The sequence below is a fragment of the Bos indicus genome, chromosome 20 (assembly GCF_029378745.1).
Source record: "Bos indicus isolate NIAB-ARS_2022 breed Sahiwal x Tharparkar chromosome 20, NIAB-ARS_B.indTharparkar_mat_pri_1.0, whole genome shotgun sequence".
In the NCBI taxonomy this organism is placed as follows: domain Eukaryota; kingdom Metazoa; phylum Chordata; class Mammalia; order Artiodactyla; family Bovidae; genus Bos; species Bos indicus.
This window is the reverse complement of record NC_091779.1, coordinates 33229165-33255454: the sequence shown is the minus strand read 5'-3', so window position 1 is coordinate 33255454 and position 26290 is coordinate 33229165. Positions and strand designations below refer to the sequence as shown.

At 39.0% G+C, this 26290-nt stretch overlaps 1 protein-coding gene across 2 annotated transcripts in view; it reads right to left on the bottom strand.

The window, feature by feature from the left end:
- The window catches only part of C6 (complement C6), a 77246-nt gene extending 52789 nt beyond the window's left edge, over positions 1 to 24457 (bottom strand). Inside the window, exons 1-6 of one of the 2 annotated variants that reach the window (XM_019983049.2) lie at positions 24268 to 24457; positions 16772 to 16934; positions 14590 to 14746; positions 13106 to 13250; positions 5985 to 6126; positions 1088 to 1226 (exon numbers count right to left, since the gene is read on the bottom strand). In XM_019983049.2, the coding sequence (XP_019838608.2) occupies positions 1088 to 1226; positions 5985 to 6126; positions 13106 to 13250; positions 14590 to 14746; positions 16772 to 16914 (726 nt within the window). In that variant the 5' untranslated portion in view covers positions 16915 to 16934; positions 24268 to 24457. Of the gene's footprint in view, positions 1 to 1087; positions 1227 to 5984; positions 6127 to 13105; positions 13251 to 14589; positions 14747 to 16771; positions 16935 to 23809; positions 23977 to 24267 lie in introns of those variants that run through there. The other variant, XM_070774719.1, reaches the window with a different exon arrangement.
- Between the last annotated feature and the right edge of the window lie 1833 nt (positions 24458 to 26290).

Sequence of the window (26290 nt, the reverse complement as noted above, 5' to 3'; positions counted from 1 at the left end):
AGTATGTCTCTTCTGAGTTCTTTTTCAGCATTCCAGCAAGGCCTTTTCTACCTCCCTTGGTGGTAGTGAATCCTCTGGGGTTAGCATCTTCTGGATCTGTGGCGAGAGAGCGAGTATTTTCTTTACCTGGTCAGGGTCACCTGTTACTCTTGTCACATTTACTTCCAGGCAGAGGTGGGACTTCTCAAGGTAAGTCTCCCCAAAGGAGTTTGAACTTGGCAGTTGGATTCCAAGGATATTTCTCCACATCCATTAATATGTATTAGATGGTTTTTAAGTTGAGTTTGTCAAATTGGAAAATGACTATATTTATATGAATATAATCTTTTTTTTAAAGGATCGAATGACTTGCTGAATGCATATTATCTGAAAAGTGGTCTCAGAAATCATTAGATTTTCTGAAATTCTCTCCAGCATGTCAAATTTGTATGCATGGATACAACAATTAAAGTCGTGTCTTTCTTGTTTGCCTTATCATAAATGAGAAGAAACAAACTGTTTACTTTAGTTCAGCAAGTATGGAGTACTTATCATGTGTAAGGCACTGGGCTAGATTCTAAGAATATATAATACACGGCCCCTTATCACTCAGAAGAATGAAAAGAAAACCAAACCAACTAGTAAAATGGGATGGAAGGTAAATAGAATTACCCCCATTATGCTTAAATTCATCTGGATTTTTTAGATGTGTTTTATGTCTAAATTTTGTGGTTATCTGAGAGAACTATGGTAGAGGATTCTGAATATACCAAGTCATTTATCTGAGTGGGGACCTATTATAGCTATTTGTTCATGGGAGAAAGCATGGATTCCAGAATTTGGAAAAGTTGTGCTTAAATCTTGAACCCAATTACTTGATAGATGTATAACTTTGGGCAAATTAGTTTCCTTGTTTTCCATCTGTGAATTAAGGATGAAAACACTGACATTACTGAGCTGTGGAAGGAATAAATGTCAGCACATGATAGCGATGAAGAATGCTCATTACCTTTTTATTCTGTCCCTTCCTTCATGACTCTTTTTTCACTGAAATTTAGCTTATAATCACCATTGGCACTTGGAATGCCCTCAAGATAGGCTGGCGTACCTCGAAGTTGACATTTTCTAGATTGGCCGGAACACGGTATGGATTACTTGCTCTACTGCTTTTGACAGTTCTACACACTCCTCCAGTGAAAGAGTTATCAAGGACTTCTCCTCTGGGCTCTCCTGCCAGGAAATGAAACCTAGAAACAGAGTAATTTTTAAGAATTCAATAGATGTAAAGCAGTCTTTAAAATTTATTGTAGTTATATGAAAGAAATTCTTCTCTTAGGCATTTTTTGACTCCTGACAAATGGCTTGAAGGAAAGCCCATGTTTTCCAGTTTATGGTGAGGTATCCAAAAAGATCTGGAAGTCAAAACTCAACCCCTCTCGCTCTGTTAGGTTCTCTATATTCCACTTATTTAATTGTTCCAAGCTTTCACTATGAAATAAAATTTAGGTTTATAATTATTTCATGACTTACAAAACCAACACAAACTTTGGAAGCAGATTATGAAATAAATTACTACATAATTTATGCCATTCTGGATCCACTCTCTTTACTATCATATAGTAAAAGAATTCTTATAAAGAGCTAATAATGAAATAGTAATATTTTAATAGAATTGTAATCTATTATTATTGTTTTTACTAATAAGTATAATGATATTTAAAATCTGTTTAACAAATGCTTACATAATGTTTACTGTGTCTAGTACTGTTTGATCTGTATTTGATATTAATGTTATATTTAATTAATATTTATGACAACCATGTGATATAGGTACAATTATTATACACATTTACAAATGAGGAAATTGAAGCACAGAGAGATTAATTAGCTTAGTATAAATCAAGTATTTAAGAAACTGTTTTGTTGCAGATAAGAACTTCTCCAGAATGCTACTTGTTTTCCAAGTTCTTATAGATATTAATATCTGTTAAATTAATTCTTTTAAAAAAAGTTTTTTGTCAAAAATTTAGTATTGCTGAATCACATATGATGAGATAATGCGTGCATGCTCAGTTGCTTCAGTCATGTCTGACTCTTTGTGACCCACCATAAAGACCCACCACCTGGTGTGACTGTAGCCCACCAGGCTCCTCTTCGCATGGAATTCTCCAGGCAAGAATACTGGAGTGGGTTACCATGCCCTCCTCCAAGGGATCCCTCAACCCAGGGATTGAACCCACATCTCCTGCGTCCCCTGCCTTGCAGGTGGATTCTTTACCACTGAGCCACCAGGGAAACCAATGATGAGATAATAGAAAATACCCATGATGGCGTCTGCTGCCCATTTCTTGGACAGAGCTCCCAAAACCCGTGTAATTTACGTAGTAAGAGCTCTAAGAGCATCTTTTTTTCTAATATTTGGTCTTTGACCCCAGTTTTTGACACAAGGCTTCTAACCCCTTGAAATTTCTTGAGTGATAAAAGTGTCTTTTGTTCCAATGAGGTGATTCTTTGTGGGCTCCTAGGTGGGTACTGGTCACAAGAAAGATCATGCCATGAATCAAAGCTTAGAATTTTCAGCCCTACCTTCCATTCTCCAGAAAGGGGAAAGGGGCTGAAAATAGAGGTATTGATGGATTATGCCTATGTAGTGAAGACTCCATAAACATCCCAAAAGTATGGGGTTCAGAGACCTTCCAGGTCGGTGAGCACATGGAGGTGCAGGTGAGTGGTACCCAAGCAAGGCATGGAAGCTCATGCCCCTTCCACATCCTTGCCATACCTCTCTCTCCCAACAGGATGTTCATCTGTATCCTTTATCATATTCTTTCATAGCAAACTAGTAAATTTAAGTAAATTGTTTTACTGGTTTCTATGAGTAGCTCTTGCAAATTAATCAAACCCAAGGAGGAGTTTATGGGAATCTCGATGTGACAGAAGCACATATGCGAACCTGAACTTGGAATCAGTATCTGACATTCTGGGGGAGTGGCGGCAGTCTTGCAGGACTGCGCCTTTAACCTATGAATCTAATACTATCTTCAGGTAGCTAAGGTTGAAATGCAATTAAATTATGGGGCAGTCACCTGGTGTCACAGACAATTGCTTGGTGGGGGGAACCCCCTGCCTATGTCTGGCATCAAAATTGTTGTGGTGTGGCAATGGTGTGAGAATAAAAGATGTACATAATAGGAAAACCCACATGTCAATCAGATCTCAGTAAAACTGATAAAAAAAAGAATGATTCTTACCTTTCCTGTAAGATATATCTCATAGTCAAATTCTCATCCATATTTGAGTTTGTATCAGTGGGCATTTGAGAGAGGAAGTAAGAGGAGCTGGTCTGGGAAAAACTTTCCAAAGTACTTAAGTTAGCATGACTAACACAGGTGTTTAGGACTCACTTTCTGGTTTAAGAGGGGCCAATGAGGAAAAAGGAGAAGGCAGTGGCACCCCACTCCAGTACTCTTGCCTGGAAAATCCCATGGATGGAGGAGCCTGGTAGGCTGCAGTCCATGGGGTTGCTAAGAGTTGGACATGACTGAGCGACTTCACTTTCACTTTTCACTTTCATGCATTGGAGAAGGAAATGGCAACCCACTCCAGTGTTCTTGCCTGGAGAATCCCAGGGACAGGGGAGCCTGGTGGGCTGCCGTCTATGGGGTCGCACAGAGTCGGACACGACTGAAGCAACTTAGCCGCAGCAGCAGCAATGAGGAAAAAACAACTGATGATCTTATACTGCCTTATACAGTGTACTTATAAGTTCATCACAAACAAGAAAGGGCTTGAGAAAAATGGCTCCTAGGTCATGAGGAATCTCTCTGATGGTAGTCACTGCTGGCAGAGGCTGAAGATAGGACTTCTGTGGAGATGGCTCTGTTAGGGCACCTCAAGGAGACTTTTAGAAGTGAAGTCAGCTATGGAGCAGTTTTTGGCTCTATTTTCTCTGCTCGCCTCTGTGGTATTTAAGTTGATTTTAAACATTTTGGTGTCTCAAACACATGGTGGCTTTTAATATGTTAGGTTTCTAAAGTGTTTTATCTAATTTGACGTTAATGTTATATTTTATAACTTTTTGAATTTCATTAGAACTTCTGTATATAAATATGCATGTGTGTTTGTGTATTTATTTCTACATGTGTGTGTGTGCGTCTGTGTGTATGCATTTGTACCTTGTCTGAGCCTGAGAGAACACAAACAGCACACTATTATTGCCTGATTCTTGCTTCAGATTTCAGACCTGGTGACTGATGCTGACAAAGTAGCAATGTTGGAATGTCTTGTTAAATTCTTTATTGGAAAGATGCCATTTAAAAGTGAAGGACAGTCACTCAGGAAGCTTCTTTTTTGGGGTAGAAATGTGTTGGAGAGAAGCCGTGATTTTAAGGCCAGAAAATTAGAGATTCCAGTAAGCAGCTCTCAGAACTCTCAATCCCTGGGGAGGCGAGGAGAGGACTGGCTGTCCCTGAGCCAGCGGGTTTTGCTCATTTCTGAGAATCCTTGGAACAACAGCTCTGGTTGGCAGAGTCCCACATGGTCCTTCTGCCAAAGTACACATAGCATGTGGTCTTTCCCATCTGTAACTCGAGAGTCTAGATCAACTGAACAAGAGGTGAGTTTGTAATGTTACCCAGAATCAATCAGAACATTGGAAAATGGTATTATCAGTGGGAGTTTTTGGCTGAGCTTTTCTTCCAAAGAAAAGAAAAAAAGGAAACCATTTCTGTACCTTGATAAGAAGATGCTGTGAAACACTCTTGTTGAAATAACTCTAATTAGGAGTTCTCAGGACAACCTCAAATCAGTTTGTAGCCATCCAACTTAGAGATGGGGAAATTACAGCTGAGAGATGTTCACTTACTTGGTCATAATATTGTGAATTAATGCAGAAGTAGGTGGTGGCTCAGATGGTAAAGAATCTGCCTGCGATCCGGGAGACCCAGATTCGATCCCAGGGTCAGGAAGATCCCCTGGAGAAGGGAATGGCTACCCACTCCAGTATTCTTGCCTGGAGAATCCCATGGACAGAGGAGCCTGGCGGGCTAAAGTCCATGGAGTTGTAAAGAGTCAGGACACAACTGAGCGACTAACACTTTCAGGTCTAGAACAGGGCTCCTCTTACTTCCAGATTAATGACTTTTCCACTTTCTGCTATACTTGAGTTTGGTTCTACAGCTGCTAGTTTTCATTCTAATCAAATGAGGTTGTATTTGCAACTGCTGCTGTTTGTCTTTAGTGCCTCAAGGTTTCTTTTTATGCAAGTCGGGCAGTACAAGTAAAGACTTTAAAAATCTCACTACAAAGCAATAAAAGCCTGTATAATACTATTTGCTTTCTGGCCAAAAACTGAAGGGAGAATTATTTATCATGAGAACAGGAGAGTACAAGAAATTACCTTTACTGGTTTTTCTTATGCTTTCAACTAAGGCTTAGCTCCTGTTTTCTTTTCTTTTTCTGCTTGTTTGTTTGTTTTTTTTAAAATAGGATTGTAATAGGGAAATATTGTGAATAAGTTTTAGAAGATCAAAGCACAATGGTGATTTTTAAAATACCCGTCATTGAATGATGCTTAAAAACCATTTGAGAAATGGAATATTTCCTGCCATATCAGTAAACAAAGGATGTCACAATCATCAGCAATTGCAGCTACCACCAAGGGTGAACGGGTGAGCCCTGAGGGAACTCAGGAAGGAAAGAATACCTGCCATAAGACTTTAAACAAACTATGTTTATGAAGTACTCATAACATTGTCTACTACGCACTAAATGTGGAAATGCTAAACTGAAATTATCATTTTAATTTATTAAATAGCTAAAAATTAAAAATAATTATTTTTATCATTAAGCCTGGCAGCCAAGTATCAGGGACAGATAGGACTAGTGGAAGGAGTAAGAGGTTAATGAGGAATGTGGACAATGGTGGGTCTCACTGCTTCATTGCTGCTTCCAGCTCTGGTTTTGAAATGGTTTTACTTCCCAAACGATAAAAAGATGTTACATACCCCATGCCCATCAACTGTACACCAGGGATGGGATTATGGCTCCGTGAACATACTGTTTTTTTTCTTCCACAATTCCTTTCATCTGAATTGTCTCCACAATCATTTTCTCCATTGCATTCCAACTTGCTGGCAATGCAGCGACCTGGTCAAGAAATAGTAATATTGACAAGTAATGGTCATTGAAGAGAGTATTGATTTGAAACGTGATTACTTTAAATTTCAAGGGAAGGTAGAGGGCCAGTTTTCATTATTTTTGATAGGAAATAAGGAAATGGAATAACAAACTGATATTTTCTCTTCTTGTTTAGAATTGAAAGAGTCTGGATAGAATTATTTAGTCACTCTTGAGCTGATTGTCTTAAAGAAATAACTCTAGAATCCCATTCCCACTACAGTGAGCTTGCTGCATAAATCATGTTCTGTAGGAGAAAATTAACAAGAGGCTCAGAATTTTAATTCAGGATAATAGACTCAAGGTCACTGCTTTTATTTTTAAAAAACTATAGTTTCACACACACGTCTACTGGTACACATAACGTGACTTAATGTCTAAAATTTTATATTGAGAGAAAGAAGCTGGACACAGACGAGTCATGTCATCTGAGTCTTTTATCTCATGTTCAAGAACAAGAAGGAATAAAAAAAAAAGAAAAAAAAAGAACAAGAAGGATTAACTAGAAACAGGAAACAAGGAACTTTTGGGGTTTATGGAGATTTTCTGTACCTTGATCCGGGGTTATTTATATGGGTGTATATATTTGTCAAAATCAAATTGCACACTTACTATCAGTATAAATAATTATTTTGAAAAGTGAAAAAAAAAGTGAAAGTGTAAGTCACTAAGTTGTATCTGACTCTGCAACTCCATGGACTGTAGCCCTCTAGGCAAGAATACTGGAGTAGGTTACCAATCCTTTCTCCAGTGGTTATTCCTGACCCAGGGATAGAACCTGTGTCTCCTGCATTGCATGCAGATTCTTTACTGTCTGAGTCACCAGGGAAACCCCTACTTTACTATACATTATTAAATATTTTATTGTAGATATTCACTATATATGATTACTGTTATAATTACCATAATAAGAGTTTCACTACATACAATTTACTATATCTATTTTTTGGACACATTAAATTCCTGGATACCACAGTGTTAGATAGCAATTTATGTGAGTGAGTTTAGAAAATAGTACCAACTCGGATAATTCCCTTTCTTTTAAAACTTGCTGAATTTCATAATGATCCTAGGAAACAGTGTGTGCCTGTATATTACTGAAATTGAAACACTCTGTCTACAATGACAGATAGCCTGTCTCCTGCTCCTCAGTCTCTTGCATATAATCAGGAATGCTGGCATCTGTACCATTTTGTACAAGTCTCATCAACAGTGATTGAATGTTTTACTCAGGAATATCTTGTCTGGAAAATTCCATGGATAGAGGAGCCTGGTGGGCTATACAGTCCATGGGGTTGCAACGAGTCAGACATAACTGAGCGACTGAGCACCCTCACGCATACACACACATCTCGTTACCTATCTTAAATTGTGATCAACATTTCAATACAGCTATGAGTGACTATTTTGATCAACTAAAGTGCTTGAGGAAATTATATATTTTGTTGAATTGTTTTATTTTTTATTTTTACTAATAAAGAGTTCCCCAGAAAGCACTTAGTTTCAACTTTTGGGGGGTTAATAATCTTAATGGATCATAGAAAAAGCAAGAGAATTCCAGAAAAAAACATCTACTTCTGCTTTATTGATTAGGCCAAAGTATGTGACTGTGTAGATCACAACAAACTGTGGAAAATTCTTCAAGAGATGGGAATACCAGACCACCTGACCTGCCTCCTGAGAAATCTGTATGCAGGTCAGGAAGCAACAGTTAGAACTGGACATGGGACAACAGACTGGTTCCAAATAGGGAAAGGAGTACATCAAGGCTGTATATTGTCACCCTGCTTATTTAACTTATATGCAGAGTACATCATGCACAATGCCGGACTGGATGAAGCACAAGCTGGGATAAAGATTGCCGGGAGGAATAACCATAACCTCAGATATGCAGATGACACTACCCTTATGGCAGAAAGTGAAGAGGAACTAAAAAGCTTCTTGATGAAAGTAAGTGAAAGAGGAGAGTGAAAAAGCTGGCTTAAAACTCAGCATTCAAAAAACTACGATCATGGCCTCCAGTCCCATCACTTCATGGCAAATAGATGGGGAAACAATGGAAACAGTGACAGACTTTATTTCCTTGGACTCCAAAATCACTGCAGATGGTGACTGCAGCCATGAAATTAAAAGACATTTGCTCCTTGGAAGAAAAGCTATGACCAACCTAGACAGCATATTCAAAAGCAGAGACATTACTTTGTCAACAAAGGCCCATCTAGTCAAAGCTATGGTTTTCCAGTGGTTATGTATGGATGTGAGAGTTGGACTATAAAGAAAGCTGAGCACCAGAGAATTGATGCTTTTGAACTGTGGTGTTGGAGAAGACTTGGGAATCCCTTGGACTGCAAGGAGATCAAACCAATCCATCCTAAAGAAAATCAGCCCTGAGTATTCATTGGAAGGACTGATGCTGAAGCTGAAACTCCAATACTTTGGCCACCTGATGTGAAGAATTGGCGCATTGGAAAAGACCCTGATGCTGGGAAAGATTGAAGGAGGGAGGAGAAGGGGACGATAGAGGATGAGATGGTTGGATGGCACCACTGACTCAGGATATGAGTTTGAGCAAGCTCTGGGAGTTGGTGATGGACAGGGAAGCCTGGCATGCTGCAATCCATGGGGTCACAAAGAGTCGGACACGACTGAGCAACTGAACTGAGCTGAAGAATCATCAGTAAGAAGGTGGAATATAATGAAAGTAATTAAATCATCCTTTGATTATTCAAAATTTTATAACAAGACACTTATTATAGGTACGAGCATCATAATCACCCAAGACTGAAAATATAGAGGGAATTGAATTCCTGTCGGTCCTAAGATATAACCTGAAAGATACCCTGTTTTTAAAAATAACACATCTCTGGTTTTTCTTGTTTGCTTTTCCTACAGCAGTGCAGAATGGGTAATTTAGTTTGAAATAGAGATGCTTTACCTAAAGGAGAAAAAAATGACACATCTCACAGTTTTTAAAAGTTTTGAACCTAGTACTTATAAACTTGAACAAGAGCTGATTTTTTATATTTTACTCTAAAACTCACATTTTATCAGATGGAGGTAGGGATACACATGCAAGATACAATTCTCATTAACCTAGGTTTGTGATCAGGGTACCAGATATGTAAGAAAGTCTATTCATTTGATACTTCTGTAATGGAGCAGGACCCTGTGGGGCTTTCCCAGCTGGCCTTCTCTCGTATCCTCTGCTTTAGCTCCTCTCTGAAGTACCTACTGAATATACACACACATTTGATGCACATGTCCTGAGTTGTTTCAAAGGTGTGAAAACCCCCTACCAAATGGAAGATGTTAACCTCTTTATGACCATGAACACGTAGCCCCAGGCTTCCTGGAGCCTAAGGACTGATAAAATTAACCTCTGTGACACAACCCTGTTACCTCATCACCAGCCAGTCAGAGAACTGTGCATGAGCTGATCACATATCCTGTGACCCCCTCCCCTTACCTGGCTTTTAAAAATGCTTTACTGAAATGTTTTAGGGAGCTCAGGGGTTTTTAGGGCTTGAACCACTCATCTCCTTGTATGGCTCTGCAGTTAACCTTTCTGTGTTCCAAACTCTGACATTTTGGTTTGTTTGACTTCACTGTGAACTTGTGCTAACAATTTTAGGGATATTATAGAGTCTCTGTTAAAAAGGGTGGGCTTCCCTGGTGGCTCAGTGATAAAGAATTCACCTGCTAATTCAGGAGACTCAGGTTTGATCCGTGGGTCGGCAAGATCCCCTGCAGAAGGAAATGACAACTCACTCCTGCATTCTTGCTGGGAAAATCCTACAGACAGAAGAGCCTGGCAGGCTATAGTTCACAGGTTGCACAGAGTTGGACACGACTTAGTGGCTAAACAGCAACAACAACATTAGCAAGGGTAGGGATGAAAGCAGGAGGACTTCTCTTGAGCGAAGTTTAGGAATGGGTGGCAGTGTGAAATAGGACTGATGGGACACAGTTGAGAATGGTTCCAGGTCATGGAAACACAATGGAATAGGAAGGGGAAAGATTTGTAAGCCACAAATATATCCTATACTAAAGAAGGAATGGCAGAGGTGAAGGGACATTTCAATAGTACAGAATTTGTAGAAGTCAGCTTGCTTTAGCCAACACATGCATGTATATATTTACACCTGGAATTATGTAGTCATTTAGAATTATATATGATTTTCCTATTTACTTGAATTGATTTATGTTACTACATGGTATATTATTTTTATAACCAGTTGCAAATTCTCATCTCTGTGTTAAAGTTAGCACTTTGAGAGGAGTTGGCATAGTGCGTGGGGATTTGCCTCATGGGTACTTCTCAAAGATCCATGCATACATTAAAGGGATAATTTGAGAGAATAGCATTGAAACATGTATATTACCATATGTAAAATAGATGACCAGTGCAAGTTCGATGCATGAAGCAGGGCACTCAAAGCCAGTGCTCTGAGACAACCCAGAGGGGTGGGGTGGGGAGGGAGATGGGAGGAGGGTTCAGAATGGAGGGACACAGTGCACCCATGGAAAATATTTTAAAAAAATAAACAAAACAAAATAATACAATTAGCCTTGGAAGATTCTGAAGAGCAATCATGAGAGTGGAAAGGAAAGATAGAGATTTTTTTCTGTTGTTAACTGATCCAAATATCATCCTGATATTTGTCAGGATGACTTACATCATCCTGATATGTCAGACAAATAATGGTCCATCCAATCTTTTATTCCTTTGAGAGTGGCATTAGTGGATGTTTTTAGGAGAGTACAGTGGTATATCATCTTCAGTGGAATATTCAACAACCAAGAGCCCATGGCATTACCCAGTCAGAATGGATGCCAACCATATTTGTACCAGAGATTAACTAGTTAATGGTTGGATCCTGGGAAGATCTAGGAATTTCTGATGAAGGGATCTGGACAGTAGGGCAGAGGTCACTAAGAGAGCTCAGGGTAGCAGCTGCTTATCAACCATTACAGATGCATTTCAATAGTTCAGTTTATATCACTAGCTATGGACGTATTACTGCTGAAGTAGAGATTGCTGTGCCTATACCAGTAACTTTCCTGAAATCACTCATTTTGAACTGATAGCACATGGATATATCTAAAGACTTCTCAGACTTGTGGATATTTTTGACATAAACAAACTCTTTCATAATAAATTTCATAATTTATCATCTACTGAATATAAGAATTCTCCCTGGTAATCTGTTCCAGAAACTACCCTTCAAGCTTCAAATTGATGTGCATCAGTTTTAAACTTTTAATATTCTGAATATAGTGCTTAGGTCTGTATCCCCTTAGCCATTGCCATCAAGGTTTTTCTCATATTCCCTGTTTTGTCAATATGTGACATGACCTTATTTATAAACGGAAATTCAGAAACTTTTTCTCTCCTAGTTCTGGAGTGCAGAAGTCTAAACCAGATGTCTGCAGGGCCATGCTCCCTCCAAAACTCTGGGAAGATCCTTCTTGCCTCTTGTTAGCTTCCAGTTGGTTGTTGGTTGCTCAGTTGCTCAGTCACATCTGACTCCTTGAGGCCCTATGGACAGTAGCCGGCCAGTCTTCTCTGTTCATAGAATTTTCCCAGCAAGAATACTGGAGTGAGTTGCCGTTTCCTCCTCCAGGGGATCTTCCCCACTCAGGAATCGAACCCACATCTCTTGTGTCTCTGGCATTGGCAGGTGGTTTCTTTACCACTAAGGTCACCTGGGAAGCCCCTTATTTACATAGGCATAATGTATATCTCCCTACCCATGTCTCACCCTCACATCCCGTTCTGGGGATGAGGTACAGAGAGAAAATCCTGGAACCAGCCTTCCTGTCTGACTTTCAGAAAAGATTGGTAAAGCTGAAGGCAGGAAGCAAAGAGTAAGAGAAGAGAAACATTATGTCCAAGTCTGGGGTCAGTTTTCTATGGGAATTTGAAATCTGCCATCTAGTTCTACTTTTCAATGTATTTTAGAGTATGCAAATAATTTGGATTTTATTCATCAGAACTCTAATTTTATTTTAACTAAAATTGACTATTTATACAAGGAATCAGTGAACTATGGCCCATGGACAAAAACTGACCTGCTACTTGCTCTTGTAAATAAAATGCTATTGGAACATAGTCATGTTCATTTGTTGAATATACTGTCTATTGTATACTGCCAAGTCGTGGCAGCTTTGATGCCACGATTCCAGAGCTGAATAGTTGCTACATAGACTGTATGGCCTGCAAAGCCTAAAATACTCACCACCTGGACTTCTCCTGAAAAAGTTTGCAGAAATCTGACCTATATGGTTCAACATGCTGAGCTTTGGAAAGCTATTAATTAGCAAGAGAATACATAGATTAAGTAGTATATTCAAGGTTTGATTATAATCTAACAATACTTAAATATCAAAATGTATGAATCTGTATGAGAATTGAACTTGAAGGGAATGTTGCCATTGTTTAAATCATTTGCAGTCTCCTCTTTTGTGATTATCTTTGGAATCATTCAATGGACTGTACCAGAAAATTTGTTACATCATCTCTAACCATCCCCTTTACATAATATCTTAGCATTAACATCCTTATCTTAATAAACCATATTAAAATTTTAAAATGCATCACTCCTTTTCAATTGCTTATTTCAGTTGTGCTTATTAATAGCCGATTTTTAAAAGTATCTGCTTCCTCCTCTGTTTCCTCCTCCTCATTCTCTTCCTCCTGTTTCATAACAGTGTAGGAACCTGGGAACTTGTTCTTGATGAGCAAAGGAATCAGGTAAGTGGTCAAGATGATTATAGCCTGAAAGCTGTAATTTTACACATGAATAGTACGTAATTGGTAGCATAACATCCCTGTCTCCCTAGGCTTAAAATATGGTGGGACTTTTCTATCATGACTTTCTCTGGGAGTCAATTGGAATAACTTTAGTCATTTTTAGTGAAGACTGAACATTTTTCAAAAGTACATTACCACTGTCACAGCGGAATTTATTCTTGCAGTCAATCTCCTCAATTTTGCAGAGCTTGGATGGAATGCACGGCTGAAAGGTCATGAGAGGCTCCGTACATGGTTGTCCTCCAAACTGACTGGGGCGCAGGATGGACCTAACCTTGAACTAAAAGGAAAGGAGAGAAAGGTGAATACCTCTGAGGCTGGACCTAACCTTGAACTCAAAGGAAAGGAGAGAAAGGTGAATACCTCTGAGGCTGGGTCGAAGCCAGAAAGTATCTAAGAAAACTGGGCTTCTCAGTCACAGTAGTGATTTTTCCTATAGTGGCATTTGCTAAATTACTAATGATTTTTTTCCAATTCCGTTATTGTGTTTTCTTAGGGAAGTCAATACTTTTGGGGTCTCGTTTTTCCAACCTGTAAAACGAGGAAGTGGGACAACAAATTTCTGAAGATTTCTAACTCTGAAATCATAGGATTCTAAATTGAATCAAAATCAAATGCACAAATATTTACTGAGCATGTCCTGAGTGCAATAAATCTTCCAGGTCGTAACAGTAGCCCTTTTATTCCTCAAAGATAGTGTGAAGTGATAAATGTGAAAGGATTGATGGGGGCGGGCTTTTGTATGAGAAAGTCACTGTGGAAACCAAAGCTGGCACATTTTCCACACTTTGAAAGGTTTTAAATGGTCAGTAGTAAATCAAAGAGTCAGGGAAGGATAGAAATAGAATAGGATTCAAAAGTACTGACTTTAAAGTCAGAAAAATCCAAGTTCAATACGTAGCTTTCTATTCATTAGTGATGTGTGCTTGGGTAAATTACTTAACCCCTAATGAGCTATAACTTCCTCATCTGTAAAATGGGTAGAAAAACAATGTGATGTGAAGTTTGAATAAGATGATGTGTGCAAAGGAACCTAACTATCTCTGTGAGATAGTGGGTGCTTTCCTTGTATTGGGTCAATTCCTTTTACTTCCCTAATGTCTGAATGCTTAGCACCTACCCTGACTGGGATTCACCCGGGCCAGTGCCCTACCTGGAATGAATTTGAGGTAGGTAAATATTGCAGCTGGGAACAATAAACAAATCGAGGGACTTTCCCTTAGCAGGGGGCAGTTAAAGAAAGGGCAAGGAGTCATTTTAATTAATGTACCTCATTTCTGTCTGATTTTAAATCTTGGACTGAACTGCACATTTTTTAGCACCTGTTTTTGCTTTGTGAGCTCTCACAGGGCAGAGGCAGTGGAAATCAGAGCTGGGTGAGTGCAACACCAATCCTCAGGGTTTGGGGGGTGGCAGGCAGAACTTTTTTTTGGTATTCACATGCCAATAAAGCATGTCAAATGAATCCTGCCTCCCCCTAAAATATTTCCCTCAGTGGAAGCTGGGACAATTTATTTCCAGAAATTAAAGTAATTCGTCATTTCTATGATTGTTGAGTTTGTCAGGGAATTTGAGAATTTATGATTCTGATTTCCTGAATATACCCACATTTCACTTACCCGTTTTTGAACACAAGGGTCGCAGTCTGACCAGGGTCCATAATCTCCCAGGCGGCAATTGATAGGGCAAGTTTGCCAGTTACACTGTCTGGACTCCTGCTTGGTACAAAGCTGGCCACAAAAGTTTTCAAAATAGTACTTATCTGTAACAATCCGTCTATAATAAGGAGGAGAAAGCTGCTTAGAATGAGTGTCTTTACTGTGGCTCCAGCCCCATAAGAAAAATATTCATTGAGCATCAATTATAGTGAATAAAAGGAAAGAGGTTTTCGTGGAAAATCAAGCAGTCCACCATATGTACAGTTTTTACCACTTAATGGAACTCAAGACTGGGTCCATAATTTGTGGGGCACAAAGCAAAATAAAAGTGGGGGGGGGGTCACATGTTCAAAGAAGGCTAAGCACCAAAGAATTGATGCTTTCAAACTGTGGTGCTAGAGAACTCTTAAGAGTCCCTTGGACTGCAAAGAGATGAAACCAGTCAATCCTAAGGGATATCAATCCTGAATATTCATTAGAAGGACTGAGGCTGAAAGTGAAGCTCCAATACTTTGGCCACCTAAATGTGAAGAGCCAACTCGTTGGAAAAGACCCTGATGCTGGGAAAGATTGAAGGTAGGAGGAGAAGGGGATGACAGAGGATGAGATGTTTCGATGGCATCACCGACTCAATGGACATGAGTTTGAGCAAACTCTGGGAGATAGTGAAGCACAGGGAAACCTGGCGGGCTACTGTTCATGGGGTCACAAAGAATCAGACATGACTGAGAGACTGAACAGCAACACATATTCATAAATTCTTAAGAATTTCCAAAGAGAGGAGGCAGAGCATGAAGCCAAACCACAGCCCTTCTCAGAGTGGGGTCCTGTGTGAATGCACAGGCTACACGTCTATGAAGCCTGCCATGATGGAATTCCTGGGAGGGACTGGAAGAAAAAGAAAGAAGAAAGTTTCTGCTAATTGCTTAAAAGATGACAATGCAATGTGGTAAGTACAATGATTGAGATAGAGCCAGAGCTCTGTGGGGCTAAAGATGAAAGGAGAAAGTGACATGAGAGATATGTTTTGAAAAATCCACGTGAGTTTTCCAGGCAACAAAGGGAAGGGTGTTAAGAGGAAACAGCTTGTGCACAGATTAGCAGGGAAGGAGTATGATATGTCCATGGAGGAGTTTGTGGGATGCACCTGAGAAGAGCATAATTGAGAGGGATGAATTTTTATTATGGTACTTTATTTGGAAGGCAGTAGTGAGCTACTCCAGTACTCTTGCCTGGAAAATCCCATGGACCGAGGAGCCTAGCAGGCTGCAGTCCATGGGGTCGCTAAGAGTCGGGCACGACTGAGCGACTTAGCAGCAGCAGCAGCAGTAGTGAGCTACTAAGGGACTCTTGAGTAGGGAAGTATTATGAACAAATCTGTTCTTACATCCGGAGTAGATGGTTTATTGAGGCCATCAGGTGGTGATTTTAATGAGACTCACACTACATATGTAAAAATAGTTTTCTAAATTAGATCTCTAAAAAGTTCCATAACAGTTAAAAACACATTAAGTATATGCCTTTTTTCTTCCAAGTCACGTGAGCGTCTTCATGGAACAGAAATATCTAACAGATTTAAAGAAACTATGGGGGAGGAATAATCTGAATTAATGAAAAGACTGAATTATTAAATGTTACCAAGTAAAACACAGTTTTCTTGCCTTCTTGTCCATGCCAACAATCGAGCTAATAGCTAGCAGTGCTGCTCAATTGAGGTCCTGTTAGACTCAGTTTAATGAGTAGAAAATTCTCTATAATTAACTCACTAACTGTAGGCAAGCAGAGTTATGTGCTGATTGAAAAAAAAAAAAAAAAAAACCCAAGTAGTGATTCTAAGTAAATTAAATAGTCAACTGAAAATATTGCACAGATTCTTAATTGAATTTCTTTAAAATGCTTCAATTTTATGGAGAGAACAAAAGTAGACTCCACTTTAACCTTACGTGGAAAAGACATCAAATTCCATCCAAATTCATGAGTTCTTTTTAAAAGTAAAAAATTTTTTTGCAGATTGTACTCTGCAAAAATTATACTTGCAGATATATTTTCTTTCCCATTGCTTAGTGTGGCACTTTTTGATTTTGCTAATTCTGTCCTTGAGGTTTCCCAGGGCACATAGAAAAGCTACAAAGCCCACACCCACCTCTGTCTGGTCTGGGTTCCAGAATTGCAGGTTTTTGAGCAGCTGGACCACTGACTCCATGGGTAATGATCACAGAAACAGGCTTGGCTCTTGTCAATTAGAGCACTCAGCAGGATAAAATACAAGACAGAGTGTCTGGCCATGCCTGGAGGGCCTCCAGATCCTGAAAAGAAATGATGTAATACATATCAAACATTCATGGGGTAAAACTTAACAAATCATTCTCGGTTACAGCCTCAAATATGATCTTTGAAAACATCTTGCCTTCCTTAAGTCAACACGTATAAATTCACAACCTTATGAGTATAAATCCTATTTCTAAAGACTTTTAGGGTGGACATTCCCATAGTTCAAAATCCCAGTACTAGTTAAGTTTCTCTGAACTGTGAGTGATAGGCTACAAGACAAAGTGAAAGTGAAGTCGCTCAGTCGTGTCCGACTCTTTGCGACCCTGTGGACGGTAGCCTACCAGGCTCCACGGTCCATGGGATTTTCCAGGCAAGAATACTGGAGTGGGCTGCCATTTCCTTCTCCAGGAGATCTTCCCAACCCAGGGATCGAACCCGGGTCTCCTGCATTGCAGACAGACGCTTTACCATCTGAGCCACTAGGGAAGCCCAAGTGGCTCACAAGACTAAGAGTCAGTACCAAATCCCAGTCATCTTACCACTCAACATCTATCACATTGGCTGGGTAAAGAACAGGCATCAGTAAGTGTTCATTGAATGAAGGTATATCATAATGTACAATTAGTTAGTATGGTGTAGTTCAAACCCAGTCAGGAAAGTCAACCTTTTTTTAAGCAGTGAAACTTAAAAAAAAAAGAAATCTATGTAGAACTCCAATACAGAATAAAAATGAAGCTGCCACTGGCCAGCCAGGCTGAAGTCAGTGGGCATAAACTCTCCTCCAATTCCCTAAACCAGCCCTAAAATGTATGTAATCCAGTGTGAAAACCACCATTTATTTTGCAAATGTGATAGAGAGGATGATCCTTCAGTTCTCATGTTGTTAAACTGAGGACATTACCAGCACTGTGTAGAAGAAATTCTAAATGATGTTGCTAATTTAAATAAAGACAAAATTCTACAAAGAGGAGATCGTATCACTTAGAAGAATGAAAACAAACCCTGTAAAGGAAAAAAACCAATCAAAGTGTGTAGTAAATATTTGTATCACATTCCATTTCCAAATGGAATTTTTTATATGATCTTACACTTTTTAAGATAATTACTTATTTTGTGCAGACAGTACCCTCAAGTATTACCTAGTACTTCCTTTCAGTTTTTCATACCTTTCTGGGACTGGGGAAGGACTCTGGAACCTTTCTTTCTGAAGCTCTGTTTAGTTTCCTGGCATCTTGGTATTAATAGCTTGCTCAAGAGTTCATTGTCCCATTATCTCTACTTTTAGACTCAGAGAAGTTAGAGCTGGAAAGGGTCTTTGAAACCTTTAGGTTAAACTTCCTCATTTTAGGGATGATGAGGCTGAGGCTTTAGCAGGTACATAAGGTTGAAGCTACATGACAAGTAAGCCCCAGACTCCACATTCTTAGATGAGATGTATCCTTTCATTCGATTTCTAGTAATACTAATCTACATGCTTGGAACTTCACCACCCAGACCACAAGAGGGTTTGCTCAGATGTGGCTAAATGCCAGAGAAAACTTGGATCAGTAGTTCCCCATGTGCTGTGCAGCCTTGAGGATCTGTGAGTTAATGGATGGAGTTAGCAAAACCATACTTGCCCCCTAATACTGCCATTTTGATTTTTGTATCTCTAACAAAACATGCACTCAATATGCCAGCAAATTTGGAAAACTCAGCAGTGGCCACAGGACTGGAAAAGGCCAATTCTCATTCCAATCTCAAAGAAGAGCAATGTCAAAGAATGTTCAAACTACAACACAATTGCACTCATGTCACATGCTAGTAAGGTAATGCTCGAAATTCTCCAAGCTAGGTGTCAACAGTTATCAGTATCAGTTCAGTTGCTCAGTCGTGTCTGACTCTTTGCAAACCCATGGACTGCAGCACGCCAGGCCTCCCTGTCCATCACCAACTCCTGGAGTTTACCCAAACTCTTGTCCATTGAGTCGGTGATGCCATCCAGCCATCTCATCCTCTGTTGTCCCTTTCTCCTCCTGCCTTCAATCTTTCCCAGCATCAGGGTCTTTTCAAATGAGTCAGTTCTTTACATCAGGTGGTCAAAGTATTGGAGTTTCAGCTTCAACATCACTCCCTCCAATGAATATTCAGGACTGATTTCCTTTAGGATGGACTGGTTGGATCTCCTTGCAGGCTAAGGGACTCTCAAGAGTCTTCTCCAACACCACAGTTCAAAAGCATCCATTCTTTGGTGCTCAGCTTTCTTTATAGTCCAATTCCCACATCCATACATGACTACTGGAAAAACCATAGCTTTGACTAGATGGAACTTTCTTAGCAAAGTCATGTCTCTGCATTTTAATATGCTGTCTAGGTTGGTCATAGCTTTTCTTCCAAGGAGCAAGCATCTTTTAATTTCACAGCTGCAGTCACCATCTGCAGTGATTTTGGAGCCCCCAAAAAATAAAGTCTGTCACTGTTTCCACTGTTTTCCCATCTATTTGCCGTGAAGTGATGGGACTGGATGCCATGATCTTAGTTTTCTGAATGTTGAGCTTTAAGCCAACTTTTTCACTCTCCACTTTCACTTTCATCAAGAGGCTTTTTAATTCTTCTTCATTTTCTGCCATAAGGGTGGTGTCATCTGCATATCTGAGATTATTAATATTTCTCCTGGAAACCTTGATTCCAGCTTGTGCTTCTTCCAGCCCAGCATTTCTCATGATGTACGCTGCATATAAGTTAAATAAGCAGGATGACAGTATACACCCTTGATGTACTCCTTTTCCTATTTGGAACCAGTCTGTTGTTCCATGTCCAGTTCTAACTATTGCTTCTTGACCTGCATACAGATTTTTCAAGAGGCAGGTCAGGTGATCTGGTATTCCCATCTCTTCAACTGTACATAAACCAAGAACTTCCAGATGTACAAGCTGGATTTAGAAAAGGCAGAGGAACCAGAGATCAAATAGCCAACATCCATTGTATCATAGAAAAAGCAAGAGAATTCAAGAAAAACATATACTTCTGCTTCACTGACTATGCTAAAGCCATGGACTGTGTGGATCACAACAAACTCTGTGGAAAATTCTTAAAGATATGGGAATAACAGGCCACCTTACCTGCCTCCTGAGAAACCTATCTATAGATTAAGAAGCAACAGTTAAAACTGGACATGGAACAACAAACTGGTTCCAAATAGGGAAAGGAGTAAGTCAAGGCTGTATATTGTCACCCTGTTTATTTAACTTCTATGCAGAGTACATCATGCAAAATGCCAGGCTGGATGAAGCTCAACTTGGAAGCTGGAATCAAGACTGTTGGGAGAAATATCAATAACCTCAGACAAGCAGATGATACCACTCTAATGACAGAAAATGAAGAGGAACTAAAGAGCCTCTTGATGAAGGTGAAAGAGGAGAGTAAAAGAGCTGGCTTAAAGCTCAACATTCAGAAAACTAAGATCATGGCATCTGGTCCCATTAACCTCATGGCAAATAGATGGGGGAAAAAAAGTGGAAACAGTGACAGGCTTTATTTTCTTGGGCTCCAGAGTTACTGTGGATGGTTACTGAAGCCATGAAATTAAAAGACACTTATCCTTGGAAGGAAAGCTGTGACTAACCTAGACAGTGTGTTAAAAAGCAGAGACATTACTTTGCCGACAAATGTCTACCTAGTCAAAGCTGTGGTTTTTCTAGTAGACAGGTACCAATGTACCATAAAGAAGGCTGAATGCTGAAGAACTGATGCTCTTGAACTGTGGTGCTGAAGAAGACTCTTGAGAATCCCTTGGACTGCAAAGAGAGCCAACCAGTCAGTCCTAAAGGAAATCAGTCCTGATGTTCATTGTCAGGACTGATGAATATTCAGCTGAAGCTGAAGCTCCAATACTTTGGCCACTTGATGAGAAGAGCTGACTCATTGAAAAAGACCCTGATGCTGGGAAAGATTGAGGGTGGGAGAAGAAGAGGGTAACAGAGGATGAAATGATTTGATGACATCACTGACTCAATGGACATAAGTTTGAGCAAACTGAGAGACACTGCAAGACAGGGAAGCCTGGCTTGCTGTGTAGTCCATGGGGTTACCAAGAGCCAGACATGACTGAGGGATTGAAAAACAACAACAATTTCCAGGATACAGCAAAGTGATTTAGTTATATATATTTATATATGTATATGTGTATATATATGTGTGTATATGTGTGTATATATATATGCATGTATATGTATATATATATATATATATATATATATATATATGCTGATGCTGGTTTAGACACTAAGTTGTGTCTGACTCTTAAAACCCCATGTACTATAGCCTGCCAGGCTCCTCTGTTCTTGGGATTCTCCAGGCAAGAATACTGGAGTGGGATGCCATTTCCTACTCCAGGGGATCTTTCCAACCCAGGACTAGAACCTGGGTCTCCTGCATCGCAAGCAGATTCTTAACTGACTTAGCTATGAAAGAAAGAAAGATAGTGAAGTTGCTCAGTCATGTCCAACTCTTTGCGACCCCATGGACAGTGGCTTACACCAGGCTCCTCCGTCCATGGGATTTTCTAGGCAAGAGTACTGGAGTGGGTTGCCATTTCCTCCTCCAGGGAATCTTCCCGACCCAAGGATTGAACCCGGGTCTCCCGCATTGTAGACAGACGCTTTACCATCTGAGCCACAAGGGTTAGAGATTAGCTAAGGGTTATAGACTTAGCTATGAGGGTAGCCCAAATATATATATAAATAAACTGGATGTATGGTTTCCTGTGCTATGCAGTAGGATCTTGTTTATTTCCTTTGTATATAGTAGTTTGTATCTGCTAACTCGAAACTCCTAATTTATCCCTCTCCTACCCTTTTCCCCTTTGGGTAACCATAAATTTGCTTTCTATGAGTCTGTCTTGTAAATAAGTTCACTTGTGAAAGTGAAGTCGCTCAGTCGTGTCCGACTCTTAGCGACCCCATGGACTGCAGCCCACCAGGCTCCTCCGTCCGTGGGATTTTCCAGGCAAGAGTACTGGAGTGGGGTGCCGTTCCCTTCTCCGAAGTTCACTTGTATCATATTGTATATTGCCCATATCATATGGCATTTGTCTTTCTAACTTACATCATTTAGTATGTCAGTCAGTAAACATTTTCAAATTGTCCTACAAGCTCAGAGAAAAATCCTAGAATAAAAGCAACAAAATCCACTGACATGTGGCTGAATATGTCCTTTAATTTGAAATGGAATTGACACCTATTTGAGTATTCATTGAATGAGTTATAAAGAAACAGAATTCATTATCACTGTCTGAGGAGGGTAGACAGAAACTGAAGATGCTTTTCATGATTTTTATCCAAACTTTAAAAAAAAAATTATTTTTAATTGGAGGATAGTTACTTTACAGTATTGACCTGGTTTCTGCCATACATCAACATGAATCAGCCATAGGATACATGTAAGTTGCTACACCCATAGGCTGTTTCAATCATAAAAACAAGAGACTCCTTTAAAGACCACTGCACTTGCCTGCCAATTTTAGTTCTCTCAGTCATGTCTGACTCTTTGCGACCCCATGGACTGTAGTCTTTCAGGCTCTTTTGTCCACAGGGATTCTCCAGGCAAGAGTACTGGAGTGGGTTTTTCATGCCCTTCTCCAGGGGATCGTCCCAACCCAGGGATGGAATTTAGGTCTCCCACATTGCAGGCAGATTCTTTACCATCTGAGCCACTAGGGTAGCCTAATTTTAGTTCACTGGTATTTAACTCACCTTTTCTGGTTTTCTTCAGCAATACAGAACCATGGACTTTGGGATAAGAGTGTCCAGAAATTAGGCGGGGTTCAAACCAAATACATAGTATGAGTTCTATATGCTACACATCAGACCCAAGCTGAGATTGAATGATTTTCTACTGGCTTTCTACCAGCTGCCAAGGGCCCTGAGGCTTCTAAACAATATGAAGTTTTCTTATTAATCACTAGACAGACCACATCCCATCCCCCACCCCCAAATTGGGACCTTCTCAAGCAGGAACCGCTTCAGCAAGGAAGGAGATCTAAACAGAGGGGGTTTTCCTGTTGTTTATTTATTTGATCTTTTTCTTATTAAATTTTGAAGAGATAGATATGTTCCAGAATAATTCAGTTGTAAAGAAAATAAATTCTTATTTTGTGGGATCAGCATGTAAATGATCGGGCAAAATTGAATTACAAAAGATTACTAGTTCTCAATTCTCAGCAGACACTCTGTTTTAACTTCCAAAAGCTTGAAAAGTATAGGTGGATTTTATTCCTCTTATCATAAAACTGCAATAACAGAATCCATATAAAATATTCTTATCTCATATTTGGCTATACTATTCTGAGACAACTTGGAAAATGCTATAAATGAAGATGATAACGCCAAAGATTCTTATTTGAGGAGATGCTAATAAAATAGCTAATCAGTAGCTTTTATAACATTTTATTGTTATAAGGAAAAGTTGACTTATGTTAAAATAATTCTCATTCAAATAAAGATAATTATTTCTTTTATTTTTTTATTATCATAGCCCAGCATCTAATATCAAAGCATTCCTTATTTATCGATTTTTAACATCTTTAGACATTTTGGAGATATCTAAAATTTCATGCAGGCATTATGCCCATTACCACACAATTTTCATATAAACATGGAACAAAAAAATTTTCAGTGAGTAGAGAAACATAGTTAAGAAAAATTTTCCACTGCAGTAGCATGGTAGAAGAGCAGCAGTTCTGGAAGTTTTCTCATTGCCAACCCTCTTGAACTCTAAAAATGAGCAGTTCCATTGAACCATTGAAGATGGCTATGTGAGCATGTGGAGAATTCTATTATAGAGTGAAATCCATTTTATTCTGATCCATCACCTTACCATGTCCTTGACTCACATGAATGATTTGTTCCTAAGGCAGTTCAGCACATCTTACCTGACAGGTTCAGAAGATGTTCTAGTCTGACCCTAAGTTCAAGTTCTTCCTTTCCATCTTCTTGTAAATGTCTTGAATCTCTTATTTTTTATTTTTTCCTTCTGCCCATGCCCTAGAAGCTCAAGAAGTTGTATTTACTGCTGCTGGTGCTATCTGGGGAGCCCAGGCACATGACTAGTCTTTGGCTAAAAGGTATGTTTGCTTTACTTTTAAATGTAGTTTATCTCATAGAAAAACTTGATTCACCAAGGCAGCTCTCTGGAAGGACACTTCTGTAAGAAATATGAACCTTTTGGTTCTTTTGAGGTTTAAGCAAAATAGTTACATCTTACTTTAAAAGGAAGGTAAAAGACTGTAATCTGTTATGTATTTTCATGCATGAAAGGGCAAGTTTGTTGGAAGCATGATCTATGATTTTGAAATCTTAAAATTACAAATGAAATCATTATGTCACTTACCTTAAACAAAAATTGTGGTATCCAGTTTGTGGTATCCAGAGAACTAATCTGCAGATGGCTAAGGAAACAATAGGTACTCACAGTGAAAAGGGTTTATAGAATAATCCAAACAAATCTTTTTTCCCCTTTGCTAGCTGACACAAGGTCATGTCCCAGAGATCTAACAACACCTAGAGCGCTGTCAGAACAAACATTCCATGGGAAATCTGGACTTTGGAAATGATTACTTCAATCAGCAGTAATCCTGAAACTTTTTTTTTTCCTTGTTACGTTTTTTAAAATTTATTTTTATATGGAGGAAAATTGCTTTACAATGTAGTGTTGACTTCTGTCTTACGTAAGTACACATATGTCCCCACCCTCTTGAACCTCCCTCTCACCCTCTAACTCATTCTACCCTTCCAGGTTGTCACAGAGTACTGGGTTGAGCTCCCTGTATTATACAGCAATTTGCCACTATCTCTAGCTATCTATTTTACATATGGTAATGTGTGGAATATCACTCAGCCATAAAAAAGGAATGAATTTGAGTTACTTCTGTAGAGGTGGATTAACCTAGAGCTTGTTATACAGAGTGAAGTAAGTCAGAAAGAGAAAAACAAATATCATATATTAACACATATATATGAAATCTAGAAAAATAGTACTGATGAACCTATTTGCAGGGCAGGAATAGAGAGACAGACATAGAGAACAAACTTGTGGACACAGTGGGGGAAAGACAGGGTGGGATGAATTGGGAGAGTAGCACTGAAACAACTCTGCAACAACCCTGTATCTCTTAAGAGTGAGATATTACACAGGGTCCTGCTTTTTCAATGATTTTCCCATTCAAGAACTATTGTAATGGGTACTGCTACTGAAGATAAAAGAAATCTCTGACTCCATTTTAAAAAACTGTCAGAATAAAGTGCTTAAAATTGCCTTCTCCTTTAGCAATGTGTCCATTTAATTAAAAAATATATAGATTTTTTCTGATTATGTAATATTTATTGAGAAAGATTTAGAAAATGTGAAAAGCATGAAGAGGAAAAGCAAAATCATTTTTCATAAACAGATAAAATTATTCATAGTTGGAGTACATACCCCATATATAATGTGCTTCAATCATATAATGTTCAGTCAGATACATGTATGTGTCTCTCCACATACACGTATGCAAAAAAAGCATATATATATATAATTTTGTGACAGTATACATTTTTAAAAAGATTTAAATGGCACAGAATTTATCATATTCCATGATCTACAGAACCATATCATCATTGGTCTGTGCAAGATCTTTTATTTAATTGCACTATCTTCCCCCATGATTTTGTTTCATTTCTTTTCCAAGATTAGTTATATATTAGTATATTTCATGTTTACCCTTACATATGGTTGTTTAGATATATGTGTTTAAACCCTAAAAACACGATGTCTCATTTTCTATGAGTATTTTTGTGATTTACACAAATGGTATTTTGCTAAAAGTTTTATTTGATTTCTTCCTTTCTTCATCCAACTTTATGCTTCTGAGCCGTATGCGGTGTATGTCTACTGGAACACAGACATTCACTGTATGGACTACCTTTTATTTTCCCACTCTCTTCGCACTTTTGTTGCCTTCATCTCCCTGCAATTATAAACACAATGTACTCTTTCCTTGTGAACCTTTGAGAAAAATTCCAAGAGACTTCCAGGTTGCTCTTCAGAAAAACTATACGTGTTTAAACTCTTACTAGCAGCCTACGAAGACTTCTTCCTAGCATTTTTTGTTTGTTAAGTGTTGTTGAAGTAGCATGTCAGTGATCAACAGCGAACTTCAGCATTTCATTCTCACCTGACAGTCTGGCTTTCTATCTGTACAGATGTGTCCCATACATTCTAGATATTAGTATCTTGTATGATATGGATTTTACAGATCTCTCAGTCTGTCACTTATCTATTAGTTTTATCTATGGTATTTTTGATTGATGAGAGACTTTTAATTTTAATGTCATCTAATTTGTCTATTTTCCTCTGATAATTTTTGCTTTGGATA